General features: G+C 47.8%; 1 protein-coding gene across 1 annotated transcript in view; it reads right to left on the bottom strand.

The window, feature by feature from the left end:
- EIPR1 (EARP complex and GARP complex interacting protein 1) overlaps positions 1-22,042 on the bottom strand; it is an 871,634-nt gene that overhangs the window by 685,152 nt on the left and 164,440 nt on the right. The window contains exon 3 of the mRNA XM_078647875.1: positions 21,752-21,884. Within this exon, the coding sequence (XP_078504001.1) occupies positions 21,752-21,884 (133 nt within the window). The remainder of the gene's footprint in view (positions 1-21,751; positions 21,885-22,042) is intronic.

The raw sequence follows: 22,042 nt of genomic DNA, 5'->3' as shown, positions 1-22,042 counted from the left end.
CTAGATGTGGTGGTGGGGTTTTCCCTGTGAACCCAACAGGGCCAAACATCATGAAAATTGAAATTTTCCTGCAAAAATGCGACTGAGGTGAGCTGCGAATCCGCTGCAAAAAGGTTTTTAAAACAACAAGCGCTGCCTCTCCTGCTGGTTTTGCATACAGCCCCCGGGTGGGCCAGGTGCCAGGTAAATTTCTTTTTTACAGGATTTGGGTGCACAGGGCTGCCAGTCCTAAGGCTCATTGAGCCCCACGGACCACCACCTCGCTGGGGCTTTATTGATCAAAAGGAGATGGGCGCACAGGGCCCCCCTTCCATGGGCTCTATAAGCCCCAGGGACCACTAACTCTCTGGGGCTAAAGAAAGATGGGGGGCTGCAACAAACCCCCATCCCCAAGCTCCATGGACCACCACCTCCCCGGAGCTAAATAACACCTAATGGTGACCCCCAAGGACGCTAGGGTTCACCACCTTCCCAGGGTCAAATATTTCTTTTAAAAATGGGAGAGGGGCCGTGCGGCCTCCCTCCCTGGCTATATACAGCTCCAGGAACCACCACCTCCCCCTGGGGCCGGCCTGTGCAGATGAAAGGAGGAGGTCCACGTGGCCCTCCTCCTGAAGCCAATAATGGCCCTCGGGACCATCTACCCCAGGCCAGGGGGAAAACACAAGAAAGAGGCAAAACAATGGTCAGAAACAAGCAGAAAGAGGCAGAATAAAGGTCAGCATAGAGCAGAAAGAGGCAAAATAAAAGTCAGCAACGAGCTGAAAGACGCAACATAACGGTGAGAAACTAGCACAAGAGGCAGAATAAAGGTCAGCAACAAGGAGAAAGACACAGAAAAAGGGTAGAAACTAGCAAAAAGAGACAGAAAAAAGGTCAGCAGTGAGTAGGCAGACGTAAAATGAAGGTGAGAAACAAGCAGAAAGAGGCTAAATAAAGGTCAGAAATGAGCAGAAAGAGGCACAATAAAGGTCAGTAACGAGCATCAAGAGGCAGAAAAGAGGTCAGAAACTAACAGAAAGAGGCAGAATAAAGGACAGAAACGAGCAGCAAGAGGCAGAATAAAGGTCAGAAATGAGCATAAAGAGGCAAAATAAAGGTCAGGAATGAGCAGAAAAAGGCAAAAAACTAGGGGTGGGTTGTAAACTCTGCTCTGCTGGCAGAGTCTGCAATGTTTTGCCACTATGCGCTCCGCTTAGAACATGGAGTTTGGAAAAAAACTCTGCAAACCGCCAATGGAGCTGAGTTTACCGGCGCGCTCATTCCTAGACTTCATTCCCCAACCAGTATTACACCAGGAGGCGCATTTTCAAAGTGGCTGAGAAAGGGGGCGGGCCTCTGACAAGGTCTCGGCAAGCCCGCTGTGGGGGACTTTCATGGGGCAATAGGGGTCCAAGGCCCAAAACGAACCTCAGCAAGAAATAGTGTGCCAGGAGGCCCCTTTGCAAAGTGGATGAAAATGGGGGCGGGCCTCCAATGAGGTCTCAGCAAACCTGCTGTGGGGGACTTACTTGTGGCAACAATAGGGGGATTTTGACCTCCAACAAGCCTCAGCAGCCAAGGGGAGTTCAGCTCTCAACCAGTAGTGCGCCAGGAGGCGTGTTTACACAGTGGTTGAGTAAGGGGGCGGACCTCCGAAGAGGTATCAGAAATTCCGCTGTGGGGGACTTACTTGTGGAAACAATAGGGGTTCTTGGCCCCCAACAACCCTCAGCAGTCAGGGAAACTTTAGCCCCCAAACAGTAGTGCACCAGGAGGCCCCTTTGAAGAGTGGTTAAGAAAGGGAGGCAGGGCCTCTGACAGGGTCTCCGCAATCCCGCTGTTTGGGACTAACTGGTGGCAACAATAGGGGCTTTTAGTCCCCAAATACCCTCAGCCGTCAAGGGGACATCATCCCACAACCAGTAGTGCACCAGTGGGCATGTTTGCAGAGTGGTTGTGAAAGGGGATGGGGCATTCCAGAGGTCTCAGCAATCCCGCTGTGTGGGACTAACTGGTGGCAACATCAGGGGATCTTGGCCCCCAGCGACCCTCAGCAGTCAAGGGGACTTCATCCCCCAACAGGTAGTGCACCAGGTGGCGTGTTTGGAGAGTGGTTGTGAAAGGGGGCGGAGCCTCTGACAAGCTCATAGCAATCCAACTGCGGGGGACTTACTAGTGGCATCAATACGGGTTCTTGGCCCACAACGACCCTCAGCAGCCAAGGGGACTTCATTAGGGGGTGGCCGAGCAATACTCCGCCCGCTCACAGAACTCAGTGGAATTTGGCAGAGTTTTTCAGTAACAACATGCATGGTAATGGCATGCGTGGTTCCGTCATACAACCGTTTGGGAGAGTTCACAGTTTATTGAGTAAGGTAACAGAAGTCTGTGGTACACTACTAAGTTGAGTTAAGTAGAGTCTGAGCGATAAGTGATGTAAATTTGCAAATGCTAACGTTAAAAGGTAATTGTTTAGGAAAAGGGGGGTCCTTCGACTAGGTTACATCTTGGTATAGTGAGGCCTTAATGTTAGTCTGAATGGCGATGTGTCAAAGGTTGTTGATGTGATATGCACCTTCCTCATTATAGTATCCTTTTTCATGCACATTAAGTTTCAGGGGTGCACCACCTCGTCCAATGGGGGATTAAGTGACAAACAACTGTGGAGCTGTGCTCTCCAAACTTTTCAAGGCGTGTAGCAGTCCTGGGATTTTAGGGGCTCTCATTGGCAGGGAGCCTGGCGGGCGAGGCTACTGAGGATTAACCCCTTCACTGCGGCGGCTATTCCGCCGCAGTGCTAATGGGGCGGGGCGGAAGAGCGGCGGGCGCATGCTGGTGACGGAACCGCTCCGTCACCAGCGTCGGTTGCGCTGTGCTTATGACGGAGCGGTTCCATCATTGCCCGCCCCGCTCAATAGAACGTTCAGCGCAGGCGCGGAATCCGCGGCGCGCAGGCGTGCCGAGCGGGCCATGACGGAACCGCTCCGTCACCAGCACAGCGCGACCGCGGCTGATGACGGAGCGGTTCCCTCATCAGCAGGGGAGGGGTTAAGAGGTGAGTGGTAAGATAAGGTCTTTTTTCAGGTAACGTGACAGTACATTGATTAACTAGAACTGTGGAAATAGTCTTTTTGAGTTCCTAATTCCCCTAAGATGCTTAAGGAGATTATAACAGTTAGAACAGGGTACAAAGGCTTGATTCAATAGCACACGTGTGTGCGCAGATGAGCAGGTGTTACAGCTGGGCAGGTTTAGAGACTGTTTTAGGACATAATGAAGATTGTTTATGCAGCAACTGGGTGGACTGGTCCGTTTGAGAGTTGGGGGATACGGGGTAGGAGGTTGAGAGAGTTCAGAGCTTATTTAGTAAAGAAACAAAAGTCTGCGGTACGTTACGAAGTTAAATTATGCAGGATATCGTTTTACAGTTCCTACTAATTCACTAAGATTGTGCATTTGGACAACATATGCATCAAAACTATGGAGACTGAGTCCACTTATATCATCAGAATACGTTGCCTAATTCATGGTTAGCTCACAGTGTGCCATCTGGACCCCAAAACCTCACGGGGTCCTGGATGGTGTCTGAAAGCTTAGAACAAGATAACCCTAATTCCGCAAAGGAAATCGTGGAACCAGATCTATCCTTTCATTGTTATCTCAGGCAGGCCCAAAGGGAGACACAATAAATACACAAAGTGGCATTCAAACATTTATTGGTGCAATTGGATTCTTGTGTAAAATATGTGCGCTGCAATTATTAGCAGAAGGAAACAAAGCATTGAAACCAGCATTACAAAAATTGTAAAAAAACATGAATAATGCAACCATTATAATTATTGCAGTGATTATATGACTACAATCTGAAAGAAACAGGTTAGTATTAGATTCCTTACCTTAGAATACACCCAGGCGTCAGACTGGATCCGGAAAGTTTTGCGTAGCAGTACCCCTGTGCGTCGGTAGGCATCGTCCACGGCTCCGCGTCCGTCGTCGGCGCCGTGATGACGTCATTGGAGTACTTAGATGCCGCCCTCACGCGCTGCCGTCAGTTCTTTTTTCCGTGCCAGCAAGCGCTGATCCGGAAAAAGTGGTACCCGTAGTCATTTTTTTACTACAATTTTTTTGATCTTTTTGATCTGTTTTTCGAGTCAACCGACTCCATCGGTGCCGGTAGGGATGCCCGGGTTCAAGCCCTGTGCCGAATGCGACCGACTGATGTCGATTACCGACCCCCATCGCCGGTGCTTACATTGTTTGGGGTTCCAACACGATGACAAGTCGTGCCCCGACTGCCGGGCCTTGATGTCAAAGGCTAGGCGGGAGCGGTCCCGTAAGCGCCTCGAGCTCCGGCAGTCAGCCCACGCCGTTCGAGGTCCCGGTCCAGGAGAAGGTCGAGGGACCGGTCGCGAGGCCGGAGTCATTACAGCTCGTCGAGTCGACACCACTCGTCGGGCTCCAAGTCCTCAGGTAAGAGGCACAAGAAGTCAAAGAAGCGACACCGCTCTTCTGACTCCCCCCGACGCTGGCGCGATGCGGCCGGGGGTTCGGGCGACAACGCCCACGCGGCTCCGCCGGAGCCGCAGGCATCGCAGCCAGCCCCACACCTGCCGGTCCCTGGGCTTAATGCGACGCCAGAGGAGATTCGTGATATCCTCGTGGCCATAAGGACTCACTTACCTCCGTTGAGGGTTGTCAGCGTGCCTTCGGGCCCCACAGCCCCGACTGGGGGCCGCCGGCTTCGGCCCCGGTGCCGTCGGGTGCTTCGGCCCCGGTGCCGTCGGCGACTTCAGTCCCAATGCCGCAAGACCCCACTGGATCCGTGTCCGGATCCGTGTCGCTGCTGGTCGACCTCACGACTCCTTCGCCAGCGCCGACCCCCAGGGTGTGTCGCCCCCGACGCCGTCCCTGGACGACGTCGTCCCCGATCCTTCCCTCGGTCCGGATCCGGCATCGCTCAACGCCACATTCGGCACCGGCCAAAGAACTTTTCTTCTTTGATCCGGCTCCATCCTTTGACCCTGAATTTCAGGAGATGGAGCACGAGGAGGGTTGGGAGGGGTCTGAGGACCCTCTGACTCGTGAGCGTCAGTCCTTTCACGACTGGACAGAGGAGCTAGGGGAGGCCAGTGGTCTAGACACATCGCCTGACAATGGTTTTGTCTCCCCTCCTACCGTGGCTACGGAGGAGGGGGCTGCTTATAGTGTGTTGCTGACGCGGGCAGCCAAGGCCTTGGCGCTTACACTCCCTGTCGCTACTGTAAGGCCTAATATCCTCACTGAGGTCCTTAGACCGCAGGCTGGCTCTCCGGAGCCTTTACTGCCATTTAATGAGGCTCTCATGGACGTCCTGTTGGGCACTTGGTCCAGGCCCGCTACAGGCTCTCCTGTAGATAGGCACGCCGCCAGGCGCCACCGCCCAGCTCCGGGCGACCCTAGCTTCCTGTCCCCCCACCCCTCGCCCGAGAGCCTGGTTATCCAGGCCTCCACTTCCCAATCCGCATTCCCGACTGCTCCCCCAGATTGGGAATCCAAGAGGTACCAACAGTTTGGTAAGAAACTGTTCTCGTTCCTTAGCTGCGGACTGCGGTCAGTCAACACCGCGTGCCTCTTGGGCTGTTATACCCACTCTCTGTGGGATACAGTTGCGGCCGTGCTGCCAGAGTGCCCGGAAGGGGCCCGGGCAAAGCTCGCTCAAGCCCTCGCGGAGGGACGAGACGCAGCGCGGTATTCTATTCGATGTGGGCTGGATACCACGGACTCACTGGGCAGGGCGATGTCAACGACGGTGGCGGTTCGCCACCACACCTGGTTGAGGTCCGCCAACTTTTCGGCTGATGTCCAGAGCACCCTCAAGGACATGCCGTTTGATGGCAGCCACCTCTTTGGTGGCAAGGCAGATCATGCGCTTGAACGCTTCAAGGACTCCAGGGCTACGGCCAAGTCCTTGGGATTGTCGGCCCTGCGTCAGCAGCAGTCTGCCTTTCACTCCTTTCGTGGCCAAGGAAGGGGCGCCCCCACACGTCCTGCCAGCCACGGGCCGCAGACTAACATCCAGCGCGGCGGTGGACGTGGTAACCGCCGTGGCGGTTGCCGGGGACAGCGGCGAGGCCAGTCCACATCCACCCCCGCAACATCCGCCACAAAGCCCTCCTAGTCAGAGCTTTCAGGCCATTCAACGCCAATGGGGGGCAGGGTTCACCTCCACTGGCGCACCATCAAATCGGACAGGTGGGTGCTGCAAATCGTCCAAAGGGGCTACTCCCTCCCCTTCGAGCGACCCCTCCAGCCATGCCACCACAATACCACCGCGTGTCGGGGGATCACTTGAATATTCTACAGGAGAAAGTTACGGCCCTCTTGGCCAAGGGGGCCATCGAGCGCGTTCCTGGACCAGAAGTAGGGTGTGGTTGCTATTCCCACTACTTTCTGGTTCCCAAGAAGGGCAAAGGGGTCCTACGCTCTATCTTGGACCTCCGGGACGTCAACGGCTTCCTCCGGAAGGAGAAGTTCAAGATGCTGACTTTGGCTCAGGTTTTAACTGCCCTAGACCCAGGAGACTGGATGGTAGCGTTGGACTTGCAGGACACATATTTCCACATCCCTGTCCTGCCGGCCCAATGGCGCTACCTGCGGTTCATGGTAGGCCACGAGCACTTTGTTTACCGTGCTCCCCTTCGGCCTTACCAGCGCCCCTCAGGTGTTCACGAAAGTGATGGCGGTGGTCGCAGCTCATCTGCGCAGATTAGGGGTGTCAGTCTTCCCCAATCTCGACGAATGGTTGTTGAAGGCGGGCTCGCATCAGACAGTCGTCAGCCACCTCCAGACTACGGCCGACCAGCTGCACCTGCTGGGGTTCTACATCAATGTGCCGAAGTCACACCTGTGCCCCTCTCAGAAGCTCCTGTTCATAGGAGCGCTTCTGGGCTCGGCGCAGTTTCGGGTTTATCCTCCCGAACAGCGGGTTCGGGATATTCAGGCTCTGATTCCGATCTTTCAGCCTTTATCCTGAGTCTCGGTCAGGTTGACGCTGCGGCTTCTGAGGCTGATGGCCTCCTGCATCCTTCTGGTGCATCACGCCAGGTGGCGGATGCGGGCTCTGCAGTGGGACTTGAAGTTTCAGTGGGCCCAGCATCAGGGCAACTTGTCCGACCATGTCTTGATCTCGGAGGGCACTGCAAGTCAGTTGCAGTGGTGGCTCACGGACCGCGATTGGGTCAGCAGCAGATCCCTCTCCCTTCCCCAACCGGAGCACGTAGTTGTGACGGACGCGTCCCTCCTGGGCTGGGAGGGCCACATGGGAGAGGCAGAGATCAGAGGCCTCTGGTCTCCGGCGGAGTCCCGGCTCCACATCAACCTTCTGGAGCTGCGGGTGATCCGTCTTGCGCTGGGAGTGTAGTGCAAGTGTTCACGGACAACACCACCGCCATGTAGTACTGCAACAAACAGGGCGGGTGGGGTCGTGGACCCTATGCCAGGAGGCTCTGCGTCTCTGGCAATGGCTGGAACAGTAGGGCGTGACCCTGGTGGTTTAACACCTGGCAGGTTCTCTGAACGCCAGGGCAGACGAACTTAGCCGTCGGATCACGAACGGCATCTGAACTCTGACGTGGCGCAAGGCCTCTTTCAGCAGTGGGGAGAGCCTTGGTTAGATCTATTCACCACAGAAGAGAACGCGCAATGTCATCAGTTCTGTGCGTTGGAATTTCCAAGGTGGCACTCGCTCTGAGACGCTTTTCGCCTATACCACTTCTGCCCAGAATGCTGAAAAAATCAGGTGCGACCGGGCCCAAGTCATCCTTGTGGCACCGGACTGGGCACGAAGATACTGGTATCCTGAGCTACTCAGCATGTCCCCCGATTAATCTGCCTCTTCAGGAGGACCTTCTGTCGCAGCAGCAGGGGACGGTCCTCCACCCGAACCTGTCCAGTCTCCACCTCCATGCGTGGAGATTGAGCGGCGACAGTTGAGGCCATTTGACTTGCCTCCTGAAGTCTGTGATGTGATTCTGGCAGCCAGGCGTCCCTCCACAAAATTGGTATACGCCTGCAGGTGGAACAAATTTGTGGCATGGTGCACAGCAAAGGCTGTGGATCCACTCTCTGCCCCTCTTTCTGAGGTGCTCCTCTTTCTTCTTTCTCTTGCCCAGCAGGGCTCTGCTCTGGGCACTATCAAGGCCTACCTCTCTGCCATTTCCGCCTTTGTAAGGCTACCTGATCAGCCCTCTATTTTCAAGTCCCCGGTTGTAAATAGGTTCTTGAAGGGCATCACTCATATGTTTCCTCCTGTTCCTTTCGTGATGCCTCAGTGGGACTTGAACCTTGTTCTTACTTATTTGATGTGTGCTCCTTTCGAGCCACTTGACAATTGTCTTCTTATTCTTAAGACTGCTTTCCTGGTTGCCATCACCTCTGCCAGGAGAGTGAGTTAACTCCAGGCCCTTTCCTCTAAGCTTCCTTTCCTTTCTGTCCATCCGGACAAGGTTGTGTTGAGAACGCGTCCCTCTTTCCAGCCCAAGGTAGTCACAGCCTACCACATCAGGCAGTCCATCACCTTGCCCACCTTCTTTCCGCCTCCGCATCCCTCGAAAGAGGAAGAGAGGCTCCACCGTCTGGACCCAAAACGTGCACTCTCCTTCTACCTTGATCACACACGCCAGTTCCGGGTGGATGACCAACTCTTTGTTGGTTACGTGGGCGCTAAGAAGGGACGGGCGGTGCACAAACGGACCATCTCTCGGTGGGTCGTGTTGTGCATCAAGGCATGCTATTCTTTGGCTAAAAAGGAGCCTCCTGTGGGGCTGAGGGCCCATTCCACTAGGGCCACGGAGGCTACTACGGCCCTGGGCCGGGGAGTCCCCTTACAGGACATCTGTCAGGCAGCTACGTGGGCCTCGCTGCACATGTTCGCAAGACACTACTGCCTGGACAGCCAAGTCCGGAGAGATGGCTTTTTCGGCCGTTCCGTTCTCCAGGCCTTTCTGGTGTTATTATTGGTTTGCAGACCCACCTCCGGGGTTGGTATTGCTGGGGTATCTATTCTAAGGTAAGGAATCTAATACTAACCTGTTTCTTTCAGATGCACTTACCTCTGGTAACGATATATCTGTAAGAAACAGTAGTTAGTATTAGATTCCTTACCGCCCCACCCATCCTCCCCGGGCTGCGAACCGATATCTAGGGTTAAGGTTCATCCCTTTTAGGGCCCTAGTTTCATGGCACCAGTGTTGGTTTTAATCATGGCTCTGCGTTTCTGGCGCGGAAAAGCTGTGTATAAGAACTGACGTCAGCGCGCGAGGGCGGCGTCTAAGTACTCCGACAACGTCATCATGGCGCCAACGAAGCCGACGACGGATGCGGAGCCGCCGCCGACGCCTAGGGTACTGCTACGCAAAACTTTCCGGATCCAGTCTGATGCCTGGGGGTATTCTAAGGTAAGGAATCTAATACTAACTACTGTTTCTTACAGATATATCGTTACCGAAGGTAAGTAACTTGTGCTATAATTCTACTCCCACCTAGCACTATCTATCCTAGAGAACATAGTGAGAATGTGTTTCTGCCAGATACCTAGGAGTGGTCAACTCCCCATTTACTTGTGTGTGTGTGTGTGTGTGTGTGTGTGTGTGTGTGTGTGTGTGTGTGTGATTCATCCGGAAGCCATTCTGGTGTAGAACAGGCCGCCGCCCCTCGCAGGATAGTGATGAGAGTCTGCAGGGCTGGAAGTCAGGCACAGACGAACGACCAAGATAATCCATGGAAATGCTCCTCTTTCGAACAATGGCTTTGGGGTAGTTTATATAATAAAAACTGGACTCATTCGCACTGTGTCTTAGTTCAGATGCCTATGAAATCCTTTATTCTACCGACTCTGAGCTGTCTCCTAACGGACAACAAATGCAGAGAAGTGTGCTCAGAGTACTTGGTCCTTGGACAGGATGTACAGTGTTGTGATAATATGCCTATGAAAATGCATTTATAAGCAATACTTCTTCTGAGTACATTATCGCATGCAAGAACAATGTGCTACAATTCCCCGTCTAAAAAGATACCAAGTTTAAACGTGAACATGTAAAATGGGAGCGTATGTGCAAATGCCTTATTAACCCTTACGACAGTTATGAGAGAGAAATGATGTAGATTTGCAATTCTTAAAGTTAAAGGGTATTGTTTGGGGGGGGGGGTAGTTTGGTTAGGTTTAATCTATGTATAGCAAGGCCTTAATGTTAGTATGTATGTTGATGTGCCAAGGGTTGTTAATGTAATATGCACGTCTCATTAAAGCAGCAGTTTCACACACATTAAGTCGCATCATGGTTTCCACCAACACATGGATTTGCCTTCTGACTTTATGGGGATTCACAAAGAATTCCAGTAGTACTCCGAGATGTAGGACAGTTGTGTTATTTTCTGGAGTCCCAAAATTTGCTAAAGTTGATTTACCACAGAGTTTCTTTGCTGAGAAGACCCTTTCATTAAACACCAAAGGAAGTATGGGGTGTTACTGTCACAATCCCACTGTGGAAAGGTATTTACATTTGACGTATTTGCAACTACCTGCAAAGTGTTTGTGAATACCACCTCGGCGCCCTAAGAATAAAAGGAACTGGCAGAATTCTTGCTGTCCTAAGAGCAATTTTCACTTTTTCTGGAGTACTTCAGTCGCACCTGGATAGGGAAAAACACGTCGGGAATTGCACCCACTGTGGAACTGGACTCTAGAGTAGGGTGTCATGTACCGAAACCAGCAGACATTATAGACAATTTTGGTGAACACAAAATTACAACGCAGTAATAACAAAGAAAGAACAGCGATAAACAGCCACCTGGGGGTAATTGTCATTTACTCTACACAGTGGGGCACAATGATTTGCGATCAAACATAGCAATAATTAGTTCAAAGAGTGTCTGCATTGACATGCGGTATAAATCAGAGAAAGTTTTTCTTTTGCTCACTGTGCAGAGCTAAAATTAAGTAGGAACTCTGAAATATAAAGTGGAACGCCTCAGAGACTGTTAGAGAATAGCATGGCTGCAGCTCTGACTCGTGCATAAAAAAAGTATCCATGTATATCCTTTATGAATATTAAAAATAATTCAAACCCTGGGGTTACTTATCAGGGTAGCCTTAACAAGCGAGTTTCCAGGAACTAAGTTACGACCGGTGTTAGCCTTCAATTACCGTAGACATACCTTACCATACAAAGCAGTGCAGTATGGTGCAACTGACTTCCGGTGCTGCATTAGAATATATGTTCTATAATTTCGACAAACCTCATATTTTAAAAATGTTGTTACATTTTCTTGAAATGGCTTCCCATCGTTTTGAACTGATTCTTAAAATGTTCCTTTAAAGCTGTACTTTCTGCTTATAATGCTACCTGTTTCCCGAGTATATATTTTTTGTGGGGTGTTGCTTAAGGTTCATTCTGGCGAGAAGAGAGAAGGAGGCTATTTTGCCTTACTTGCCGTTCACTGACTGGGGGTAACATCGCCGGAAGAAGCACTGTTAAAACTTTAATTTTAAAAAGAAATAATCTCACAACCAGCAAGAGTGCACCCATCACATAGAGGATGGCGAAGGTGAGCTAGTATATGATGCACCTTACTCGATGCTTCCTGGATTGCGCAACTGTACTTCCTGCTGAAAGTGACTGCATAGAAGCACAATATCCCTCTTTTAGACGCATAGTATACCTCACTCTAAATCCCTCTTCCACGTTCCTAGGATGGCCATGGTAACCGGCATAGGAACTGGAAAGAATGAGTAGCTGATGATCCATACCCCACTCACACATCATTCAGCTCCCAAAATCGTCCTTTTCAAGTGCTTCACCGCCAGGTGTCTTTAGCATAGACATGCTTGTTTCTACAGTTCTCTCGCAATCTTATGTGCTTGGATTTCTCCTTGCCTTTGCCTCTTTATGCCAGCTTTTTCTAGACCTCCTCCTCCAAAGCTGAACCAAAGTATTCACAACTTCTTCAAGAGCTGGATCCTGTGAATCCCTTGGTAGGCTGCATTTGCTCCAAGTCTTTTGTTCAGTTCCATCAAAAAAGCTTCTTTGGTAATCCGCCATCTTTTGGGATTCTCTGAAGCATAAGAATCTGCACAATTTTGCCCTAAGAAGGCTGCAGGTGAATGGAACTTCACTATTTTGGCATGTTTCTTAGCCAGGCTAAATGTTTATTCCAGGATAGCTTGTTCTGACAATACAGGAAGGGCCTTTTTTAAATCTGGGATCCTTTGGCACTGGCTTTTTTTTGTACTAGAGCAATTCAGATGTGTCCCCTGGGCTTAGTTCCATCGGGATCCATTTAAAGGGATTTTTCCAGGCTTCACACTCCTGCATGCAGACCCACCCACCTTCCAGAATCTAAGATAGCAGATCAGGTTTGGAACCACTTTCTAGGCTTAGCAATACTCAAGTACTCTATGTCGTAGATTACTCTGAAATATTGTTTGGGCCTAGATCTATCACGCCTGCAACTCAACAGCTTCCTGGCACTTTTCAGTGTCAGAAAAATGGTCATCACTTCTTGTAAGACATGTGTTGCCCATAGATAACAAACAGAAACCTTAATGTTTTGGGCCCATCACTAAAGGTTGAGAAGCCCTTGGCACCTACCCTTACAGGGACTGAATGCTGGGCATGACTCTGCTAACCAGATGACTACAGAGAAGCATTCTCAAGGAGCAATGGCTACAGGATTAATCAGAGCTAATACTTAACATAACACATGCATTTATAAAGTAAACATTCAACCATAGGGCGTTCTTGGAGCTGAAGAAGAGAAATGTATTGTTACCCACCTCAATACTACTTGCTTACAAAAGGAACAATTTGAAGAATAAAAAAAAAGAGCAATCAGCTGCGTCTCATACCATAATAATGCCAGAGTAACCCACATTTATGCATCATGCTGAGAGGCCCAGCATTCCCTAGAACCATTAAACAGTTGTTTTCGATAAAAGAGAGATTAACACCTTTTTTTTCACAGATACAGTCCTGATAGGTGAAAGTAAGGCCAAAGAAGGACTGGCATCCAGGCTTAGGAAGGTAAAATACATCACTTGGATGGAATGAAAGAATATTTAGAATAGACTCTAAAGCACCAGGTGCAGGTTCGTCTCCACTAACTCCTGAAGGATAGCTTTCATACAGCTCCAGAAAGAATGGAAAGACAGGCGTCTTATAGCCACAGAAGACTGCATCACAAAAGTCTGTACAGTAGCAGAGGGATACCGTAGCAGAGACCCTCGAGATGCCAAAAGGCTGTTAACTGAATTTAAATTATTAGCTCCTTACAAACAGCGAGAACTGAAGGTTGAATGATTGCGCTGTTTCGATTATAAAAACTACATGATTCAAGCCCACACTGAAAGGGATAAGTCGGGGCATTGTTGGCCTGGCTGGCTAACCCAGCTAGGTGAGGATCGGTCATATTGGAAATGAAGGGGGAATAGGGGGAGATCCGCCATCGGCAACAAGATATCAATGATATCTTCCTGAGATACTATACAAGGTCATATGAAAGCCGAATAATTCCCACAAATGAGGAAATTGATGAGTTCAAGGGCGACATTGAACTGCCAGCAATTTCGGAGGAAGACACAGAGTCTTTAGAGAGGGAAATAGAGATAAGTGAGGTGAGAGGTGCTATCAAAGCCATGGCCAGAAATAAAGCGCAAGGGTCAGACTCCCAGTGGAGTTTTATTCCATATATATTGACCTATTGGCCCCCGGCTAGTGGAAATGTAAATCAAGCAAAGCAAGGTGGAAGGCTCCCTGGCTCAACGAGGGAGGCAGTGATTATTCCACTGTTGAAACCCGGGAAACTTCCATCTGAAATACCGGTGTACAGGCCGATTTCTATGCGCAACCTAGATTATAATCTTTTGAGTAATATACTAGCCACCCACCTCCTCCCACATATGGTAGATCTTATAGACCAGGACCAAGCAGGATTTATACCCTCCAGGAACACAGCGTTGAATGTCAGGAGACTATTGCACATACTTGAAGCCGATTCATTCTGCAGAGAGGAAGCAGCCATCTTTGCAGTAGGTGTAGAGAAGGCCTTTGACAGCCTTGAATGGCCTTACCTGTTTCGAGTGATGAGAAGGTTTGGATAGGGTACGGAGTTTGTGGGGTGGATGGCCAAGAAATCTACGGCTAGAGTTAAAAGGGGCAAGCTTATCTCCGATTGTTACAGAGTAGAGTGAAAAACACGGAAGGGGTGCCCTTTATCACCCCTGCTATTTGCCTTAGCCATGGAACCGTTGGCTGCCAGAGCTAGGAAAGGGTGCCACTACCGGGGGCTGGAAGTAGCTTGGCAAATACACCACCTCGCACTGTATGCTGATGTTTTACTATTATTCCTTGGTGATGTAAGGGAGGAACTTCAAGGAGTCAGGTAACTGCTAAAAAACACCGAAGAGAGTGGGTGGTCTTAAGGTGAATTGGACAAAGTCATGCCTCTTCCCTGCCAAGTAAGGCAAGGAGGGACCACAGGAGATAGAGGGAGTTCAGTGAGATAACCAATGTTTACCATACCTGGGAACTCAGATATACCACGCCCAAGTGGACCTACTAGAGGGCAATGTGGGGAGAGCATTGAGGGGGTGAAAGCTAGTTTTGATTTCTGGAGGACTCTTCCCCTATCAGTGGCAGACAGAGTAGTCTTACTGAAGATGGTGACCTTACCGAGACTCCTATACTATTTCGGAGTGCTACCGGTTTGGATCCCAGTGGGTATATTTAAACAGCTGCAAGAACTGATGACGGCATTTTTATGGGGACTTGGAAGGCGCAGAATAGACCTCTCAACGCTAATGAGGCCAAGGGCAGCGGGAGGGTTGACGGTGCCTGACTGAGTATTATTAAATAGCAGCCTAGCTACAATGGCTCACGAAGTGGATAGGGAGTCGGGTGAGAGGGACGGTGCAACAAGGTGAAAAGACACCAAGCCTGGAACTCCTTTCACGGGTGGAACTGAGACTCCCCCATTCAGTAGTGAAAAATGACCACTGAACTAAAAACAGCTCGTAAATGCTGGAATAGAAGCCTGCAGAGATCTAAAACTAGACGCCCTTAAGATCCCACTGTCTATCTACGAAGCACTTCCACATGGAGGAGACTGGCGAAGGTTAGAAGACTGGTGGGAAATAGGGGTGTCCACGGTGGGGGAGCTATACGAAGAGGGAAGCTTGATTCCTTTTAATGACTTTAGGGAACGATACGACATACACAGGGGGACTTCCTATTACATACCCCCCTCACATCAGCGATACGCAAACAATGGGATTGGGGGCTCTCGGAGCCAACTACATCATAGGGGTGTCAATATGTGGTAACCGCAGCGGGAACATACAAAGCAGTTACCTCCCTTTACAGGTGACTTACCCACGCAACGCTCCCTGCCTTGAGTAAATTATACCAGAGCTGGAGGAAGATTTAGGAGAGCCAATAGATGAGAAAAAATGGGGAGAACTGGTGGAAAGAGCGTGGAAGAGTACCAGAAATGCCAGATTTCAACTTGTACATTTTTATGTTTTGCATAGGGCGTACCTCACACCGGGTCGCAATTAATCGATACTTTAATATACAAACAGCGGTATGCACAAGTTGTAATGCAGAGCGAGCAGATTTCTCCACATGTTCTGGAGTTGTCCAGGAGTGGGCGAGTTCTGGGGGGAAGTGACTACGATACTAGCGGAGGTGATGGGAAAAGAGGTAGTAGCAACACCAGGGTACTGTCTATTACATTGGTTCTCCCACAATGCTAAAAATAAGATAACAAGTAAGTTACAAGACTTGGGCCTGGTGTTAGCAAAGAGAGCTATCACAAGACACTGGAAAACAAGGTGGGCCCTAATACACATAGGTGGAAGAAGGAGTTTATAACGTGGGCAGAATGTGAAGGAGCAGTAAGATTACAAACAGCTAAGAAAACTTATAGTGAAGAAGCACTAGCGGCAAGTAGAGCATGGGTAACAATGGTGGAATTATTAAAGAACCCAGATAGCGAGGCAGAAGAAGATCCACTAGGAGAAGCCATGGAGGGAGAAGTAGGAGCCCATAGCCTATGAACCAAAAGGCAGAAAGCCGGGGAGAAGGTGGGACAACGATAGAGGCCCCTCTTCCTACACAGGCATGAGAACGTGAGAACTACAAGTTAGGCCGGGGGAAATAGAACATGCATCAATCCTTGGGAGAATCAGATGATTGCCATACATGACACGCCTTGAAGGGGGGGTAGGGGGGAGAAGGGGGGATAGGGAATTGTTTTGTTGGTTTGAGGTTCTTTGTTATTTGTCCTCAGAAAAGATGTGAGCGTAATGTTGTAACAGAATCATCTTAGACACTACTGAGGTTTATTGATGCAAGTAGGGATTGCAGGGGGGCTGGTGACATCAGCGAAGATAAGATTTAACCAAGTAATGATGATCAGTCATAAGATTTTGTAAATGTAGTAGCTACGGAAATGTGAGAATTTTGAATATGCCTAATGTAATAGTGACCGTGTTTGTAAGTAAATGTAGGATGGAATGACCAAATGCTCAATAAAATCGGTTTTAAAAAAAATCCGTACCAGTGCCGATCACGACATTGATGCTGCAAGATTTGGTCATAAGCTGTATCATCAAATTCCTTCTAACCACTGTCTGTGATCAACATCTAAGCTCATTTTAGAATTAAGCTTTTGAGTGGCCAAATAAAGAAATGATTACATTGAGTTCATTGCAATACAGGCTACACAAGTGCATTTCCTTGATTTATCAAATTGACTCTCAAGATCCGCTGCCGTTTGGCCTAATTTTGCTGAATGATCACACAGTAGCACATTTCTTGGCACGAGGTCTGAAGTGGAAAGACATGTACAGCTTGGAGATGCTCTTGGTAATGAATTATATTTTTAAATATAAACGAAATGAAAGAGAGCTAAATTTGTCAACAGCGGGAAACAATCTTCATCTGCCACCCACAAATGGTTTGAAAAAGTTGAACAAACTTTTAAACAATATATATGGGTGTATACCTTTGCTACAAGCGATGGTAGATACATTTAGTTGTAAATGACTTAATGAAATGCTAAACACGCAGCTACCACATCCAAACCACATGTGTGATACAGTGTGTACGAAACAGAGGCGTTGAGTAAGAGTTCTGAAAAAAAGCACATGATAATATCTCTACTTGTTCCTGATAACTCATTCATGGGTAGAGACCCAAAAATGCTTTCTTTAGAACCATGCATCTTCTTAAGATGTTGATCATTTTCAAGGGATGTAATTATGGGATACTTCCAAAGAATTAAGAGCTTCACATTTTCATAAATATATTTAATCTCCAGATGGATCTCACAAATACGTTTTTACTTTGCCTTGATTCTTATTTTGCCTTTTATGGTTCCTGACTCCAGGCCTTAGACCTTCCAGCCAACGACTCTGGGCTGATCTATTAAGCCCCGAGGGCAAGTGACGGCTCTCTGCACCTCCAGCATCTTTACCAGAGATTGACATCTACCACCTTTCCTTTCTACCCAGAACATCAAGGCTGGGCATCTAGGTGAAATATGTAGAAGTTAAGGGTATTTTTCAGTGGTGTTTTTCCTTTTAGTCCCGTAAGACCTGTGGTCGGATTCCCTAAAACTTGATTTTTACCCAACACCTATTGTTCACTTGATCCCTTCTCGCTTTCAAAATATCTAAGCTAATAATTATATATTTATCTTTCATAACACTATCTTACTAGCAGCACTTAGTCCTGGGAGCTTTGGATACACACTATGTTGTTGTCACCAAGAGGGTTACTCAGGCAGCACTTACCCTGGGCTGCCTGTAACCCATGCACACCATGGACAGTTGCTTTTCGTTTTCCCCTGGGTGGACTCAATGGGAATGTATCCATGCTCCTGCAACCAGTGCACCAGTGCATAGCCCGCCTGTTGCTCCTGGGGTACTGCAGTATTGGGCTTTTATCCAGGTTGAATGTAAGTACTGCATGTCATGTGTGGATCCACCGATGCTCTTCGGTAGACTCTGTATTCATCTATCCTGACTTCCTGCCACCAGAGCCTGCCCTGTGCTGCTCTTCTGGTGAGCCTTATAGAGGATTTATCCTGGCTGTCTGTAGTCAGTAGAGGCCATGTGAGTGTTATCTATGAGCTGGGTAAAAGGCAGTAGCTTCAACTTATGGCTTCCAGTATTTGTTTGGCTTGTTTTATCTTGAGTCTTTGTTTGTGAGCTTGCTCACCCAATTGTGATTTTGGGTTCCTAGTTACCTATAACCAGTGCATGCATTCAGAATCCCCTCCATCACTCCTGGGTAGATTGTAAAGAGGATTTACTGTTGATAGCAATATAATATATATTCACTATGACAAAACAAACTCAATGAACATAACAAATGGAACTATGGGTGGGCAAATGCATTTAGAGATAACAATGCAATTGATTATATTATTCTGGTTTAGAATCTAGCAATGTAATTCCAAGAGCTGTTACAATAGATTAGTAAAAGAATTAGGATTCGGTTTTTCATATTGGTGTTCCATTATGCATATATGATGCACGGAATTATTCTGAAACTTTATATTTGACCAACATAGAAAAAGAAGTGTTGCTCTTGTACTGGAATTGTTGACTTGAGTTCGAATCTCAGTTTATCCACTTAAAACCGTGTGACCTGTCACCCCGTGGCTTTGTTCCCTTGTAGTCTCAACTGCTGGGTGATTAGTGACTGAACACAAGGGGTAGTCTCTATATAAAAATATGAAAACAGGACAAAAAAAATCTAGACCTCGTCAGTCTGTGGGATGGCTCTCTATGAAATATTATTAAAGTTGTGTCAAGTACATGTGATATTTTATTCAAGTTAAGAGAACAACAATATAGAATGAAGAAAGTCTTTTGAAGGAAAATGATGCAATGTACCATTCATCACTTTACTGCTTATTCTCTCTAAACACAAGCCCCCATGAAACATAAGACGCTGCCAAGATTCTTCAGTGTTCCTTTCTGTCTGTTGCTTGGAGTGGGAGAAGAGTGACTGTATTTCATTTCGGTCTAATGCTCTTGTCTGCTACTCGTTCTCCTAATTTCCTAACCACTCTGTCCTGTCATAATCTACCGCCCTTTTGCCATTTCACCTCCCTTAGCTGAATAATTCATCCTAGTCAGTAGGAAAGGACAGGACGCGAGCTTCCCTGTTGAATACTAAGGTACCAGATTGCTTCAAGCTCTTGGCAGGAACAGCTCAGTCCTGTCCTGCACTTCATTCGTCCTTCAGTAGAGCCGCCGTTCTCTCGCCCGAAAGGTGGAACAGCTGTGAATCTTAACGTTGGCACGTGACACGTTATTAATGGTTTACTAAAGCTTGATAGACGGACGATGGTTCTTTCTTCTTGTAAAGAAATATATATTCTAATATCATACCTTTAGAATTGCCAGCTATCAGCAATGCAGGCGTAAGGGCAATATAATTGGCTTACCTACCAAGCCACTTTAAACAGCTCCAGATTCGAAATTCTGACATAAGGAATAGTGAGAAGCGTGTTCGTTGTTTAATCTTTTTCACGTTGGGATAGTGAAAAATCTTATTTTGAGGTGGGGGGACAGGGTGCCAGTCCTCATGTCTTGCCATCTCCAGCCAATGGTAGCAGTGGAATGGTGGAACACACACTCTCATTATGGTGTGTGAGTGTACGCGTGTGAGCACGACTATATTTCTGTCTGCCCAGATTGTACCATGTTCTGCCTATGGAGTACCTAAAGTGAAAATGAGCGAAAGGTTTCCTGTTTCTCTCCCTCCATTAGCCGGACTGTGTGCAAAGGCAGTTTGAGAAGTTGCTCCTTCCAGCCCTTGTACAATTGTAGATCGTGCTACTGCCTTCTGGGTTGTGTTTTTAAGGGAAGCTTGCATTACTGTTGCATGGTTGCCCCTGCCCTGCGTGAGGAACTGATGAATTGTTGCTGCCATGTCACACATGTTTGTATGTGATGGTGGAAGCTTTCTTTGCTGCTGTTAGTACTGAACGTGTGCTGGCATTGGAGATGTGATGAGAACATCCACTGCTTTTCCCCCGAACATTTGGTTTGTTAACATGAAGTGTGGCCATAAACAAAAACATGTTTAGCTTGCTCTCTGTTTTTGCAATATTTTATAATAATAATAATAATAAAAACAAAAGCTAAACTGGTTACACTAGAGAAGCAGTGCGTCCCGGCGCTGTGGATGCAGTCCACAAGGAAACCATATTAGTCATTGACATCACATTTAGAGCACCATCTGTGTTTGTGTATTTATTTAAAGGATCTCTTTATAATGTACTTCAAAACTACTGGTATCGAAGATCACGAGTACATTCATCATCAATAAGAGGGAAGATGATTTCCGCCCAACTTTCTTTTTATCAACGACAGCATTATGAACAACTGGGACCCTGTAAAAGCTGTGAAATAAACTTACTTTTGTTGTAGCAGGTGTGTAAAAGACCTTTGTCTGCAAGACTTGTACTTATTTCTCAAATTACCCCCACATGGTGGAGAAGCACATTTTTATTATAATGTTATTTTCATCATCAAAATCGATCACGTGTATCTATAAAAGCAAAAGTTAAATCATAATTACCAATAGTTTATGAAGGTTGCCTTTTGCTTTTGTTGCCCTAAGTGCGCTGGGTATGCCCAGACGTGGGTCCCATGCTCACTGTGCCACTGGATTCAAGCTCGCCTGGCTGATGAAGGGTGATGCCCCAAAACCGGTCCTAGGATGCTGGTTTAAGTTCCAGGGAGGATCTGGCTTGGGAGCTCAGGCTGGACAGTTCCCATTGGGCATAGGGTTAAGACTGATTTGCATATGGCTGGGTCAGAACTGGGGTGGCGTGGTGAGTAAAAGAACGATGGATTAAACGCAGATCATTGTGACTGGGGTGAATGTTTGCATTGTTCAGCATCCTGTCCATCATTTGTTCCTTGTGCCTTTACGTGAAGATTGCATTACTGCTGCATGGCAGCCCCTGCCCTGCGTGTGGAACTGTTGAATTGTTGCTGCCATGTAAAACATGGTTGTATGTAATGGTGGAAGCTTTCTTTGCGGCTGCAAGTACTGTACGTGTGCTGGCATTGGAGATGTGATGAAAAAATCCACTGCTTTTGCCCCAAACATCTTGCTAGGTTAACATGGTGTGGCCATAAACACAAAGATGTTTAGCTTGCTCTCTTCTTTTGCAATATTTTATAATGAAACCATATCAGTCATTGACATCACATTTAGAGCACCATCTGGGTTTGTGTATTAATTAAAGGATCTCTTTATAATGTATTTAGAAACTACTGTTATAGAAGATCACAAGTACATTCCACGTACCCACGTACCCATAAGGAACCTCAGCTCCGCCGCCCTAGCCCTCGCAGAGGTCCCCCGAATCCGCAGAAACAGATCCGGCGGGAGAGCCTTCTCCTATATCGCAGCCAAGACCTGGAACAAGCTCCCTGTCAACATCAAACGCTCCCCGAACCTGCACACGTTCAGGAAGGACCTCAAGACCTGGCTCTTCGACTGATCCGGATCTGCTTTCCCCCACCCCCCAGGGCCTTGAGACCCTCACGGGTGAGTAGTGCGCTCTACAAACCCCTGATTGATTGATTGATCATGAATGAGAGGGAAGATGATTTCTGCCCAACTTTCTTTTTATCAACTACAGCATTATGAACAACTGGGACCCTGGGGAACTGCGAATTGTAAAAGCTGTGAAGTAAACTTACTTTTGTTGTAGCAGGTTGCTAAAACACCTTTGTCTGCCGGACTTGTACTTATTTGCCAAATTTCCCCGACATGGTGGAGAAGCACATTTTTATTTATAATGTTATTTTCATCATCAAAATCGATCACGTGTATCTATAAAAACAAAAGTTAAATCATAATTACCAATAGTTTATAAAGTTTGCATTCATTAAACATCAGATTTGCAAATCAAAAAGAGTATGAACTTTAGGAGTAGTGAATAAAATCATACATATGCCATAAAAAGATACAGTCCTGCAAAATCATCCATA

The sequence above is a fragment of the Lissotriton helveticus genome, chromosome 6 (genome assembly GCF_964261635.1).
Source record: "Lissotriton helveticus chromosome 6, aLisHel1.1, whole genome shotgun sequence".
Taxonomy (NCBI): Eukaryota; Metazoa; Chordata; class Amphibia; order Caudata; family Salamandridae; genus Lissotriton; species Lissotriton helveticus.
The sequence above is the reverse complement of the archived record's forward strand: the minus strand, read 5'-3'. Positions and strand labels throughout refer to the sequence as shown.